The sequence below is a fragment of the Conger conger genome, chromosome 18 (genome assembly GCF_963514075.1).
Source record: "Conger conger chromosome 18, fConCon1.1, whole genome shotgun sequence".
NCBI lineage: Eukaryota > Metazoa > Chordata > Actinopteri > Anguilliformes > Congridae > Conger > Conger conger.
In genome coordinates this window covers 5,464,252-5,480,000 of record NC_083777.1, presented here as the reverse complement: position 1 = coordinate 5,480,000, position 15,749 = coordinate 5,464,252, and the positions used below count along the sequence as shown (strand labels likewise).

General features: G+C 47.6%; 1 protein-coding gene across 1 annotated transcript in view; it reads left to right on the top strand.

The window, feature by feature from the left end:
* mcu (mitochondrial calcium uniporter) overlaps positions 1-14,529 on the top strand; it is a 75,070-nt gene extending 60,541 nt beyond the window's left edge. Inside the window, 6 exon segments of the mRNA XM_061228379.1 lie at positions 3,321-3,491; positions 4,472-4,576; positions 5,176-5,336; positions 6,059-6,262; positions 7,314-7,430; positions 9,946-14,529. Of these exon segments, the coding sequence (XP_061084363.1) occupies positions 3,321-3,491; positions 4,472-4,576; positions 5,176-5,336; positions 6,059-6,262; positions 7,314-7,430; positions 9,946-10,026 (839 nt within the window). The 3' untranslated portion in view covers positions 10,027-14,529.
* The last annotated feature ends 1,220 nt before the right edge of the window (positions 14,530-15,749 follow it).

The window sequence follows — 15,749 nt, the reverse complement described above, 5'->3', positions numbered from 1 at the left end:
GAGCTGGCTCATTAGTTTGGCCAGCCCAATATTTACCCCTGTCCTGTCATAAAGAAGATGGACTGAGGCTCGTTCTGACACCCCTTTCTCCTCTGCAGAGAACGTGCCATTTTCATTATTCTAATAAGTTGGCAGTGAATAAAATTCACTTTAAAAACATGGACAACGTATTTATGAGCAAAGATACAGATCAGGTTCAGTAATGTATCCCGCTAAACTGATAATTCAGTAGGTCAGCGCATTACTGAGAGGCTGATAGTAGTTCAGTATGCTGTACGTGTAGCCTTGCTGTAGCCCAGCGATCTTCACCGGTAAACTGACAGGCCTTCATTTTGTTATGCAGGTAAACTCATGGTAGATGGCATTTGTATTTCCCTGTGGTGAACTTTCTAACACTCATGAACTTTTAGTTGAGATTGGCCTTATGAAGTGGCTTTATATTCCACCTGACAAACAGGATGTACAGTGACACACAGAGCTGAGCTAAATGAAACGACAATTTCCGGTGGCCTGATTTAGGAGTGGTGATAGACAGTATTTTCAATTCCAGGCTAGTCCTCCCACGTTAAGGCTGTGGAGATGGGGTCAGCACAGGGCAGCAGATATCTGATAGAACTTTCTGGAATGTAATATCCAGCTGCTCTGTATCTCACCGTACTAATCTGTACTTGTGAATCTGCCTTCCTCGAACACCCCGAGCATAATTCCTTTGAGCAGATCATGTGTTCGGCATTAGGTAATAGATTAATTATGCCTATTACATGATCTAATTGGCAGTTTGCAGGGATGCTGCTAAGCGCTGTTACTGTAGTGTTCTCTTTCAGACCCAGCTAGCAGCACACCTCCATCACGTCGCTATGGCGATCGGACGTTCCTGAGTGCCAATTACGGGCGAGCGTTAACGGCGGGTTTAATCAGAGCGGCGAGCCGTTCGCAAAGCCGTAGCGGGGCTGCCAGATGATGGCGCGGATTACAAGTGTCAACGCGTGGGCGAGCTGACAGCTTCGCAGTCCTCAACCCGACGCATCTTTTCCCTGTTCTTAAGCCTCGCGCCGAGTCCTCTAACGGAACGGACACGGCAGGTCTCTCTCGGCCCAGCGCAGTGAAATGGAATGTAATGCCAGGTCACGTCTGGCTTACGGTTCCACGCGTCCGTCTACGATCGCGGGATCAATCTGGCAACCCGGTGAAGGCTAGGAGGTGCGAAGGGGGGGATTTTCGGATTGAGTCCTGACGTACAGGGGTTCCCGGGCCGGGGCGGGAGGGGATTTGGGGATCGCGGCGGTCTGGAACGCGGTGTCCACTTTGAGCGCGCTCCTGCCGCATCTGGACTTCTGCCCGGCGATGTGGCGGCCGCGGCCCCTGATTGGCCGAGCCGGGGTGCTGAGCTGGGCAGAGCCGTATGCAGACTCACGGGCTCCGGGCCGTAACGAGGAGGGACGAGGGGGAATCCCCGTTCACACTGTCGCAGCGCCATCTGCTGGCCGGAGCCGGCGCTGCAGGCCCTCCCCTCAGGGGGACGGAGGAGCCAGAGCTGTCAGGAGCGTGGAGATCTGTCATCTCCCTCTGGAATCAGCCACAGATATCTGCTGCTGGCACGCCCATCAACTGGAAATCTCTTCCCTTTCGTCTAGACCTTTCTCTCTCCGTCTACCCCCCCCTCCATCCTCTCTCATCCTTCCTTCTTCCAGCCCATCTCTCTGTTCTCATCTCTTCCTCTCTCTCTCCATCTCTCTCCATCTCCCCCCTCTCTCTTTCTCTGTCTCTCCCCCCTCTCTCTTTCTCTGTCTCTCCCCCCTCTCTTTTTCTCTGTCTCTCCCCCCTCTCCCTTTCTCCCTTTCTCCCTCTCTCCCCCCTCTCCCTTTCTCCCTTTCTCCCTCTCTCCCCCCTCTCCCCCCTCTCTCTCTCTCTCCATCTCCAGCTTTCTCTCAATCTACCCCCATCTTCTCTCAACCTTCTTTCTTCCAGCCCATCCCTCTGTTCTCATCTCCCCCTGTCTCTCTCAGTCGTGTGGCAGGCCGTGCTGCCGGAGACTTTAACTAACGGTCCGTGCCCTCGGGATGGGACAGGGCCGGTCCGTCAGCCTGTCGGTCTGCGCTGCCGTTTGCCACCTGTTCAGCTACATTTCCGCTCTCAGCCGTTTAGCAGATGTTCTTATGCAGCACCGTGCCTCAGCTTACATTCTTTCACCTGATGTCCAATCCACAGCTGGATATTTTCACTAAAAACAATTAACCTAAACTACCGAGTACTATCGCAGTGCCCCACCGGGGAATCAAGCCTGCGACCTGCAGCCGGCAGTTACCTCTGGCCCTGATGCTGCAGTGCTCTGTTTCAGTGCCAGCTCTCCACTGCTGCGGCTGTCTGATTGTATAGAGTCCCTCCGCGACGCTGTCCAGTATAAATGTGTTTGGCTTCTTTATTTTTAGAGCCCGGCATATTCAAAGATAAAGTGGAGGCCCAGACCGCTCGTAAACGCTACACTCAGCCGGCCCCGAAAATCTGCCTCCCCGGGAACCTCGTAATTCCGAGCGGGAGAAAGTGGGGAACGAGAAATCCCATTCTTATTTTACGGCCGCTGATCGCCTCCGGAGCGTGGCTGGGATTCGCTTTTGACGAGTGGCTGTTTAGAGTGGGAGTGGGTGGGCGGAGCGGTGCCTGATGGATGGCAGGTGATGGTGTGGATGTTGTGGATGTCGGGTGGTGTGGATTTTGTAGTGGATGTTGTAGTGGATGGATGGCGGGTGATGGTGTGGATGTTGTAGTGGATGGCGGGTGGTGTGGATGTTGTAGTGGATGGCAGGTGAGGGTGTGGATGTTGTAGTGGATGGCGGGTGGTGTGGATGTTGTAGTGGATGGCAGGTGAGGGTGTGGATGTTGTAGTGGATGGCGGGTGGTGTGGATGTTGTAGTGGATGTCGGGTGGTGTGGATGTTGTAGTGGATGTCGGGTGGTGTGGATGTTGTAGTGGATGTCGGGTGGTGTGGATGTTGTAGTGGATGTCGTAGTGGATGTCGGGTGGTGTGGATGTTGTAGTGGATGGTGGGTGGTGTGGATGTTGTAGTGGATGGCAGGTGGTATGGATGTTGTAGTGGATGGCAGGTGAGGGTGTGGATGTTGTAGTGGATGGCAGGTGAGGGTGTGGATGTTGTAGTGGATGGCGGGAAGCAGAAGCGGAAATGACCAATCTGGTACAACCCAGAAGTGCATACAGCAAAGATGCACAACTGTAAGCAGAAGCTTGCGACTAAAGGTTGTAACACCTCTCTCTCCTCCCCTCTCCCCCTCTGCCTCTCTCTCTCTCCCTCCCTCTCTGCTCAGAGGTGACGGTGGCGTATCAGAATGGCCTCCCAGTGATCTCTGTCAGTCTGCCGTCCCGGAGGGAGAGGTGCCAGTTCACCCTGAAGCCACTCAGCGACTGTGTGGGGGTTTTCCTGCAGCAGCTCCAGGCCGAGGACCGGGGCATCGACCGCGTAGCCATCTACTCCACAGGTACTTTACCCCACACACATCTACTCCACAGGTACTTTACCCCACACATCTACTCCACAGGTACTTTACCCCACACATCTACTCCACAGGTACTTTACCACACACATCTACTCCACAGGTACTTTACCCCACACATCTACTCCACAGGTACTTTACCACACACATCTACTCCACAGGTACTTTACCACACACATCTACTCCACAGGTACTTTACACCAAACACATCTACTCCACAGGTACTTTACCCCACACATCTACTCCACAGGTACTTTACCCCACACATCTACTCCACAGGTACTTTACCCCACACATCTACTCCACAGGTACTTTACCACACACATCTACTCCACAGGTACTTTACCCCACACACATCTACTCCACAGGTACTTTACACCACACACATCTACTCCACAGGTACTTTACCCCACAAATCTACTCCACAGGTACTTTACACCACACACATCTACTCCACAGGTACTTTACACCACACACATCTACTCCACAGGTACTTTACCCCACACACATCTACTCCACAGGTACTTTACCCCACACATCTACTCCACAGGTACTTTACCCCACACACATCTACTCCACAGGTACTTTACCCCACACATCTACTCCACAGGTACTTTACACCACACATCTACTCCACAGGTACTTTACACCACACACATCTACTCCACAGTTACTCACTCTGCTACTCCACAGATACCCACCTTTACATCACACACAGGCTACTCTGCAGCTCACATTTACTGAAATCAGCCAGTCGACTGCACTGTTAACAAAATCAGCTTCTGGCAGTATATACTTAGGAAGGCGTGCTGGTTTGATGCATGCTAGCCTGCATTTACCTTCCTGAAGGAAATAAGTTCTGCTCCAGCACTTGTCTTCCTGTTTGGTACAGAGGTACAGCATGTTTCCCTGAGTGATTCTCTCTCTCTCTCTCTCTCTCTCTCCTTCCCTCCCCCTCTCCATAGACGGTGCGAGGGTGGCTTCCTCTACAGGCATCGACATACTGCTCCTGGATGACTTCAACCTGGTCATCAACGACACCACACACCTGGTGCGGCCACCCAGGAGAGGTAGGGCAGAGGGCGTATTTACTTCGCTTTTCTTTAGTCTACATGAATTAGGTATGAGTTTTTCGTATCTGAAGGCATCAATGAAAATGATCCCGTGAAATTGGATATGCTGGCATTACATGGCCACAATATCACCGCTAGTGAGAAGGTCACAGATGTCTCCCAATAGACGGATGTTGTGTGCCGCGCTGTGGCTTGTGCTGGAATGGTTTTTGGCGTGAGAAAGCCCCGTAGCGGGATATGAAGTCCTGAGCGTGCCAGTGACATGTCCTCCTGCATAACTGCCTTTAGCTTCACTTGATGATGGAGGGACCCTGTGTCACCATCCTGCAGTTACTCCTCTCACCAGTAGGGGGTGTGCAGTCAGAGTGAAAAGAAGCTCTTCAGAGTAACTCACGGTTACCTGCACTCCTGAAAACTGAATAAATAATGTGGGTAAGAGTGAGGTGTAGTAATGTCTCTCTCTCTGTCTGTCTCTCTCTCTCTCTCTGTCTGTCTGTCTCTCTCTGCCTCTCTCTCTCTCTTTCTCTCTCCCTCTCTCTCTCTCTCTCTCTGTCTCTCTCTCTCTCTCTCTCTCTCTCTCTCTCTCTCTCTCTCAGACCTGCTGGCACACGAGGAGGCAGAGAGGCTGAACGATGTGAAGTTTCTGGTGCAGCAGCTCTACACCACCCTGCGCATCGAGGAGCACCAGCTGGGCAAGGAGCGCGAGATCGTGGGCCGGCTGGAGGACCTCAACTCCCAGCTCCGTCCGCTGGAAAAGGCCCGTCTCCTCTCTCATTCCCTGCTTTAGGCTGTTAATGAGCGTCACAAACGCTCGTGTGAGAGAGCAGTCTCAGTGAGGAAGCTGTGTGCTCTAAAGGCTGGTTGGTGCTTCTGTGACACAATCTCTGTCACATGTCTGCGGATTATGCAAACAATCTGATCTGACCGTTTCGATGTCAAGCCGACATGTTTGAGCAGTATAAGGTCACAGACGCCCGTCAGAAGTGTCGTGCAGCCGTGATTGGTCGACTGAAACGAAGACAAAAGGTTGCCATAGCGAGGATACTAGTGTACTAGGCAACTAGTTTTCATGAATGAATATGTTTTGTTTTCCATAGTTAGCCGGCAAACGGACAGGTTGGTGCAGAAGCTGGTTCCTTTAATAACAATGCGCAGTCACTGGACTATAAATCCAAAACGCTGTGGGACACAGTTCTGTCTGTAGACTCTTTTGTCGCATGACGCTTTGTCACTGAAGCATGAGTCAGCCTTAAGCCACTCAAAATAACTTCATTTTATAAAGAAATTTGGCAGAAAAGACCATTTCAGTTGAGAATCAATGGGGAACTTTTTTTTTTTGGTAACTATCAAATGTGAAAGTCAGTCTAGATTGGATTTTCAGTTTTGGTATTGAGGTTTGGAATGTGCAGTAGGAGTTGGGGTTTGCGGTTGTCAGGGCGTGGTCGCGGTTGAGTTTGACGGTGGTGAAACCGTGCGCAGGTGCGGGAGGAGCTGAGCAGGAAGGCGGCCCGCAGGACCACCTGGGTGCTGTGGGGGGGCGTGGCCTACATGGCCACGCAGTTCGGCATCCTGGCCCGCCTCACCTGGTGGGAGTACTCCTGGGACATCATGGAGCCCGTCACGTACTTCATCACCTACGCCACCGCCATGGCCATGTACGCCTACTTCGTCCTCACGCGCCAGGTGAGCGCCTCTCTGCAGGGCTCCGGGGGCAGGAACGTCACCCCCGCCCGCACCCACCCGCACCCACCCACCCGCACCCACCCACCCACACCCACCCACACCCACCCTCACCCACCCTCACCCACCCACCCACCAACCCACACGCACCCATCCATTCAGGCGTTTCAGACATTTCTAGCCCAAAAAAAACATTAAGCTCCGCCAGTCTAAGAGCAAACATACGGTTTAAAAAGCTAAACCACTTCTCTGTATCAGTACACCAGGAGCCATAGCTATACTTTACAATAAGGTTACATGAAATGATGTTAGCTAATGGAGTTAACTAACTACTGAGAAGCAAATCTGCACAGCTTTGTTTGTATGCCATTAATTCATGTTAGAAACTACATCATAGTTTGCTAATGTATAATTATTCATGTAACTAATACACTAGTTAGTAGTTAACAAATACATTAACTAATTAAAAGTAAAATTCATGCTTAATTAATACATGTCCATCAGTGAATTCATGTTATACCACGGCACTGTCCACCTTGGGCAAATACGGCATTTTCACTGGCAGAGAGGCGTCACGTGGGTGGTGATTAATTTCTTATAACCATGCTAATGAAAACAGATCGAACAGGTTTGTCTAATTTTTTCACAGCTAATTTATGCGTGCAACATGCACTACTATGCAACAGTAATTCATGCAATTGGTCCAGTTATCATAGCTGACCTGGTGACAATAATATGTTACTGCAACCTCAAGGCAACATTGCATTGAGTTCAGCTTTGACAGCTACAGTGCTGTAAAAATCAACATGATGCCGAGGTCTTTCTGTGCTGAAGTTCAAAATGGGAAGGGCTGGCCTACAGCGTTACATTTCTATAAATTGCTTACCATTATTTTGCGAGCTAATATTAGATAATAGCCTGACATTATATTTTCCATTTCATCATGCCGCTCCCTTGGAAAGCTGTTCTCTTGGGAAACCCTCTTACCCCCATGTGCACCCTCTCACGGTCTGAAACGCCTGTTTACTTCTTTCACTTTACACCCCTCTCCCAGGAGTACATCTACCCCGACGCCAGAGACAGACAGTTCCTCCTGTTCTTTCACAAGGGCGTGAAGAGGACCCGCTTCGATATCGAGAAGTATAACAAACTGAAGGGCGACATTGCTGAGGTGCGCCTCTCCCGTCTGCTCTATGGGCAGGAAATACAAGTGTGAATATCGCCAATGTACGCAGAAATCTGCACGTCAGTACGTCTGTACAGTAATTAATAATGATACAACAACCACAGCAACATTAACAATGTTAATGCTGAATCGATAGAGGTATAAAAAAGTATTTATTGTGCGTATTATAATGGTCACTCGGGTTATGGCAAGCTGAAATATTGTTATTTTTGGAGAAGGACTGCATATTTTTCATCCTTTTATAGTCAAGTGAAGTTCTTTATAATTCTTCAAAAAATGTTGAAGAATGCTTTTCGTATTTTGGAGTATTTTTTACAGTTTAGCAGAAATTCCACAGTGACTGATGTTTCAACTGCTGGATATTTGAGTGGTAAAGCCCAATACAGCTACATAAGAGACTGACGTATGCCTTTATAACCCTCAGGAGGAAATGACTCTTATCAGCCTATTATGTAGCTGTATTGGGCTTTACCACCCAAATATCCAGCAGTTGTAACGTAACAAATTGCCCTTAAGAAGATGTGCATGTCTGTATCCACCTCTCCTGTCTTACAGTGACTACATATTTCTTCTGATTTTGGTAACCATGAGTCTTTGTGTCTGCCTTTTTCAATTGCTAGGATGTGGCCACTGAGTCTGTATTTGGTCTGAAACCATCTCTATCACTGACAGATGATGTAAAAAATATATATATTTGGTCCGATAGCAACTTAATCCTGGTTTGCTTTCTTTATCCCAATGTTTGAAATACATATGTTTTGTTTGTTGCATAATTTGGGTTAGACTGATGTGTGGCTGGTTAACAGTGTATCTCCGAGCATGGTGGGTAGTTTGCAGAGTTGGTCATCTTCAGTACCACCTGACTGAGGGGACTCTTTCAGGGTTCAGTTCAGGGATCATAGCACTTTGGACTGGATCGTATTTTTGGGACTTGTTTTAAGGTGCATCCAGAGTTTTAGGGCTTTTTTTGTCGGTATTGCCAATGGAAAGCAGCCCAGTTCTGCCCTGCTTGTGCTATTTGGTGTTTTCCTCTGTATTTGTAAAACATTTCTGCAGAATTGTGCATGTAAGGTTTCGGTTGGATTTGTGTCCCACGCAGTGTAGTTTTGGTGACTGAGTGGACCCCAGACTCACTTCCGTAAAGCACGATTGGCCAAACTGCTCCATAAAATATTTTCGATCAGATTCTAATTGTGGTATTTAGTTTGAAAAGTTGTCTCTTTATTGGATATATCGCTCCCCCAGCATTTTCTTTTAATTCGTTTACTGCCATGCAAAAAGTCCCTGATGCATTCCTGTCAGACCTAGGCAAGGTAATTCAGACTGAGCTCTGGGGTGGTGTTACCTACAGTTCATTTGTGTCTGTTTTCCAGACATCTGGACTTCTCTTGAAAGATCACGATCTTTGTCTTTTACTGCTGACTGTATTGCTCCAGCAGTTCCACCCTCCATGCTTTAACCCGCGACAGCAGGACCGGGTCACGCGCATAGAGCGAACGATTGAGCTCATTGTCAAACACTGTGAGACCAGGAGCTGAACGCTGTCCCAGCTACACCACTATTTAATTCATCTACGTATATATTCAGCAATGCTGGACTGAGGTTCCAGCCCTCTCTCACACCTTCACACCTTGCGTGAAGAACTCTTTGATTGCCAGTTCGTACCTCACGCTGGTTTTCCGTGTGCCTACGTTTTATTGTCATAAACTTGAACCCCACGCTACTTTGAGTAGGCCTTGGTGCCAGACGGAATCAAATGCAAGTCAATGAAACATGCAAACGTGGTGGACATGTTTATTTGCTTGCACGATTGCCTCGGTAACTTTGAGGATCCTATTTGTCTTCACAATCGGAGATGTCAGTTCCAGGTGTCAGGGAAGCCACTAGAGCCTTGTACCAGGTTGAATAACTTCTGCTGCTCAGTTTTTTAGAGCCTTTTTTTAGCGATGAGATTGGGTTATCGATTGGATTTTAATTGTTTTTAAGTGATGATTCAAGGTGATGTAGTTTTTCTTTAATTATTTTCTAATTATATTTGAAATCTTTTTTGAGGGATTTCATTAAATTGTCTCCCCAAATGGTTCCATCTTTTAAGGCCAATTATTTTGGTACTGTTGTGCTTCAGCGATTCCACGTATCCCGGAACTGAATTTGATTGATTTATTCTTCAAGTTCTATAGTTGTTTATTGTTATAGCTTTGTTTCTTTTTTGGCTGCATGTTTTAAGCCTTTCACAATTTTAGGCATACATTTGGTTTATGCTGCTGTTTGTGTTTTTGGTTTGATAATTGTCTCAATTTTCTTTGCATTCACTATCGTTATCACAAACCAGGTACATCTTATTTGAAAATCAAATAATGCTTTGTGGAATATATAATTAATGTCTGCCAGATTAAATCCTTCATTGTCATTTTGGATGATTAAAAAGTGATTCTCTCTCTCTTCTCTCTCTCTCATCTCTCTCTCTCTCTCTCTCTCTCTCTCCCTCTCTCCCTCTCAGGCGGAGTGATCTGAAGCTGTATTGCGGGACCCCCTCCAACTGCAGCTCCCAGTCCAGCAGCTCACAACCAGCAAGGATTGATGGGAAGAGTCCCCCCCCACGCCCTCCCTTCCCTCTTATTCATCCCTCATTCTCTCCGTCCGCCCCGTTCTGCTGCCCTCCTCCCTCTCTCTCCATCTCTCCTGTCTCTCTCTCCAACAGCCCATCACTTCAGCAATGGGGGAAAAGTTTTTTTTGTTTTTTATTCTTTTTTTGTTTTTTTTTTGTTTTTTACTTTTCTGACTGAAAACCAAGAAAAATAATAAAAATCAGAGTCAGAGGAGAGAGGCTAACGAATACAACAAACTGATCACTTCTCACGAAGGAGGGACGAAACAATGATTTGCAAGGAAGTTGGACGAGAAAACAAACTTTACTCTAAACCGCAAAAGGAGCGGCACGTGTTGGCTCGGTGCAGGAAGTCATGCTGCCGGACAGGAAGTGACCTCAGCGTTTCAGTTTGTGGACAAGAGACATCGATACAGAGGGGATGCATTTTGTTGGGTGATGAAATCACCCCTCTCACCACCCACTCCCTCCCCCAGTGGAATATGGCAACCGCACCTGACCCCCCCCCCCCCCACCCCCACCCCAAAACCAAAAAAAAACCTGCTTTCAGTAGCCACACAGAGGAGCTGGCCACAGTGCTATTCCTGTGACTCTCTTCCACTGTACTCTTCATGTTCTCTCAGCCCTCCTGTGCTGGTTCAGTGGCGAGGGAGGGGCCGGCCGTCACTGGATATTTGGGGGATGTCACAGAGCAAAGAAGGACCCTGCAGGGCGTGTCTCTCCATACTCCATACTTTACTCCACACTCCAGACGTGTTGTGGAAAGGGACAGTACCTCCTGGTTGCCACTCCAGACGTGTTGTGGAAAGGGACAGTACCTCCTGGTTGCCACTCCAGACGTGTTGTGGGAAGGGACAGTACCTTCTGGTTGCTTCCCTCCCTCCCCCCCTCTCCTGGCAGGGTTCTTCTTTCCTGTTTGTGTTGGTCTCAGCGTCCACATCCCAAATATGCTGCCACTCCTCTCTACCCCCCTACGGAGACCCCCTCCCTCTGTATGACGGACAGCGGCTGAATGTCTGATACGCTAATAAAGAGCTTTACCAGGAGCCTGTGTCTGCCTGGGCAGGTGACGTTGCACTTCCTGTCTGTGACTTCCTGTTTGGACCTGGTGTGTGTGGCTGAGAGTGCTACTAGGCAAAAAAACATCACTGTGTGTTTAATTATTCCAAATAATTTTTTTGGAACATTTTATTTTGAAAGCCATAATAATAACAACTTTGTTAAAAAAGACAAAAAGGAGAATCAATCAAAATGATGACTTTTTCTCATTGGGGAAGAAACCCCTTCTTTTTCCATCCAGTCCATCATACGCACCCACACACTGATGTGGCTTCACCGTCCATCCCACGCAGTCCCACAGATTCTCACGGTTTCTCACACTCACACACACACGCACACTCACGCGCACACTCACACACACAAACACACACACGCACACACACACTCACACACACACGCACACTCACTCACACACGCTCACACACACAAACACACACACGCACACACACACACACACCCTCTCTCTGCCGCTGTGTAGGCAGACTCATGTGCTGATACCTGCTGTTTTCAGGGATACCGTGTAAAGGCACAATCTCCACCTCTCTCCGCTGTCCAACCCGAGGCAATGAGTGCTGCTCATGGTCTGCATGTACCGTCACAGAAACAAACTAAACACTTCACTACATCTCCCACAGTGCCTCGTTGCCTCTAATACCCAGGGTGCAGTGCGACTGGCGTCGCTGTTCCGTCCCTCACCACAGAGATTCTGAGGGTTACAGAGTGTAGCGGTGTTGATGTGCGGAAGCAACCACCTCGGAACATAACGTAGGGGTGTCAATAAGTGGGAGGATCCATCTTCGGATTTTGTATAGGGGTATCAGCCAATGGGAGAAACCGACTTTAAAAACTTGCTTAGATGTTTCAGCAAGCGAGTGGAACCGTCTTAATGTTTATAGGGTGCCAGTTAACAGGGGGATTGTGCTGGTATCCAGTGTCGTCTGTTTTGGTCTGACAGCTGCTGTCGTTTTCGTGTACATCTGTGGAGCAGCCTACGGACTCTCCAGTTTTAAAAAAGGGAAGATTGAAATGAGATTAGTGTCATATTTTCTAGCCGTGCTCTGAGTTTTGTTTGAGATGAAGGTTTGCTGGAGAGAAATGCTTGCGCATCTTGGCACCTGCTCCCTGAAACGCATCCTCCATCTGAAAGATATTTACGAGATTAATAGGATTAAACTGTTTAATTACAATTACTGAGCTGAGTGTGTCTTTCAGAAGTTTTTCTTCCTGTTTATTCCCATCTAAAATATTAGCTTTTAAGATGATTGCTGGAGTCAAGTTGGACATTCTGATAATGAGAAGAGGCTTAAAATACTAGGTGTGCATATTCGCAACCTTTTGTTGAGTAAATGAGTTGGCTATTCATTTGCAGCTGGTTCATAAATATTTGGTTCCCTCACACACCTAGCCTAGATGCACAGTTGTGACCACAGTTGTGAGTGGGGCACCTCGCAGAACAGTAGTTCAACTTTTTCTTTGTTGTCATGTTTTGTTTTGTTTTCTCTCCAGACCCGAGCCTTTGTGGTTTTTAAAGCCATATCTGTTTTTCTGTTCCGTAGTTAATTTGCTGAGCTCTACCTGTAGTTCCCTGTGTGTCGCTGTGAGGGATAGTCCTGAAAGCTCTGGTCTGTGTCTGATTTAATGTAGCAGCAGCCAGGCCTCTGTGAGCTTCCCAGAGTGGAAGCCTCCAGTCGTCTGTTCTTGGTTTGTAAAGCACAATCGCCCTGCTCTACCAGGCTGGAGACACCGGCTAAAGGGAGAGAGAGTATCTTGTTATCGGCTGCATCCGCTGCTGGTGTGTGTGCACGTGTGTGTGTGTGTGTGTGTGTGTGTGTACGTGTGTACGTGTGTGTACACGCTCTTGTTTGTGCGTGAGCACGAGTGTGTACACGTGTGTGTGTGTGTGTGTGTGTGTGTGTGTGTGTGTGTGTGAGAGAGAGGGAGCGCCTCGTCTTGATAGAAAGTAGGAACTGCAGTGGTGTCAGGATGACAACAGGGATTTTTCTTTTTTGGCAAAAGGAGCAAACGGAAACGGTAGCGCTGAATAGCGTTTGTAAGATTAGTTTGTCAGTCTGAGGGAGATTTGAGACACGGGGGCCTGGAGTTTACATGGGTGGATGTGAAGGCACAATGATGTGTTCTTTCTGTTTGGGAGGAGCTGTGGGGCTAAGATGGCCAAGTGAAAACCACATAAAATTTAAACCTTGACACCGCCCCCCTCCCCAACACACACACACACACACACACGCACACACACACACACACATAGACAAGTACAATCCAGTGTGTACATGGATACATGGATACTGATCAATAATACCCTCCATGATCGATAATGTGATCTGTAATGTTTTCTCTGAAGAGTCACATGATCGATACGGTCGTATATCGGGGGCAGTTGGGAGGGGGGGACCCTCCGCCCCCTGACTGCCCCCTGCTCCCTGACCGCCCCAACTCCACCCCATCTCCATACCTTTATCTCATCACACCGTTTCGTTCTTTTTCCTTTACTTTCCTTTTTTACCAAAACAAAAAAAATAAAAATTCAATATATCAGATATAGGGAACTTTATTCTAAAGCGGGTGTTGCATGAATGTATGTTTACAAGGGGAAAAATTATATTTAAAAAAAGACATTTAAAAAAAGAAACTAAATGAACAATTTTAAAAAATATACTGATTTTTGGAGAGCGCCGTTCACAAAGAAATGGAATCCTGGTCGCCCGGGGCAACAGTGAGGATGCTTGCTGTGGCTCTTGGGTTGGGCCAGCTGACCCCCCACCCCCACCCCCACCCCGACCCCTGACCCCTGACCTCTTTCGTGTGTAGCTATGAGGCCCGTGTTTGAGCTGTAGTGTAGTAGGAGCGAGCCCTGTGTCCATCCTCAGACAGGGTGCTTCAGCGGGCCTAACGGAGACGGTTGTGACCCCTGGGGTGGTTACAACTGCCCTTCTGCCCCCAGCGCTCCACCCCCTGCCCCTTCCCTCTCCCGAGCTCAGACCAGAGACAGCATGTAGGCCCCCCCCCCCCAGAGTGCACGTCCCCCCCCCCCGTCCCTTTAATCACTTCTTTTCTTTCCTTTTCGTTTTTCTCATACACCCTTTCTTTTTTCTTTATTGTTTTGATGCGTGCATTGTTTTAAAGTTTTATCCTGTTTGCGTGCACTTATCAAAGACTATAAAAAGATGTTTTAAAAATAAAAAAAGTTTCAGAAATAAAGGTTGAAGCAGGATGTAGGATCTCATTATTGTTTTTCTTTGTATTCTGTTTTTGTTTCTTCGGTTGGCATCGGATGCTGTAATATTGAAAGAGATGAGAAAAAAAACAAAAAAAATGTAAAATCCTGTATCATTTATGAAATATGTATAAAAGAGAAATGTAATTCAGTTATCAATAAAATACTTATCCAGGTTTTGGAAATGCGTATCCTGTGGTGTTTTATGACATGTTATCTTGCGTTATCTGAATATGGCGTTCATAAACAAGACTCTTTCTGTCTAAACACAGACACTGATTTCCAGGATTGTATTGCGTCTTAAACAGGCAGTCGTAAGTACACTGCTGTGTGCCAGTGCTGGCATGTGGAACCAACCGGAAAAAACGGTGAGAAGGTGAGAAAAGTGGGTACATGCCCTCCTGTGACTGATCCTTCCATGCTAATGATGTTTCATAACGTCAGCAGAGCTACAACATATTATCAGTAAATCACTGATGGTTCAGACTTCTGATATAAAGAGCACAGTCTCTGTTGGTTTGTGAGCTGGTACAGCAATGTGAAACTCATCTGAGAACAACCAGAGAACCTGTAGCCCTGTGGAAGGAGATCGGCTGTTAGTGTAACATTGGGAGGGCAAACTGGTAGGTGAAAACGACACATGAAGCTCTTGTTTACTGAGAACTAGGTATTGGTGTTCCTACTTTCTCAGATTGCCCTTATAGGGGAACCCCTGAGAAATCAACATAAGGGGTGAAAGATGGGAATGAAAGTTGGTCAAACCTCTTCCTCCAGATCTAACAGCCTAACATTGGGAGGGCAAACTGGTCGGTGAAAATGGCACACGAAGCTGTTGTCAGAACTGGGCATCGGTGTTCCTACTTTCTGTGATTGCCCTTATAATATAGAGGAACCCCTGAGACATGAAAAATCAATGTAAGGGGTTCAATGGGAATGCTTGAACCTCTTCCTGCAGAAAAATTTCCAGAACTTTCCTTCTTGCCTTCTCTGGTTTACAGCTGCGTTCGATGTCATTAACCTGAGTGATGATGCACATTAATGTTGTGCTGTGATGAGTGATCAGTGTTGGAATGAAATGTCCTGTGCTGACGTAAAGACAGATTCTGTTTGAAGGATATTTGTACTATGTATGTGAGCAGTATCCGGGGGCCGCTTTGTTGACAACCGTGTCCTGACTGCCTCTTCCACTCACCTTGACCTCCTGTCCTGGCTGTATCAGTTGGACATCCTTCTGAGATAGACATGTCTGCAGCTCAAGAGCAATGAGCTTCTCGCTGTGTTTGTGTGTCTGTGTGTCTGTATGTCTGTGTGAGAGAGCATGTTTGACATCCGCAAACAACAAATGCGTACCACAAGTCATTCTCCAAGCTGGTGTCAAGGTACTCCTATAATCACCCAGGTCAAA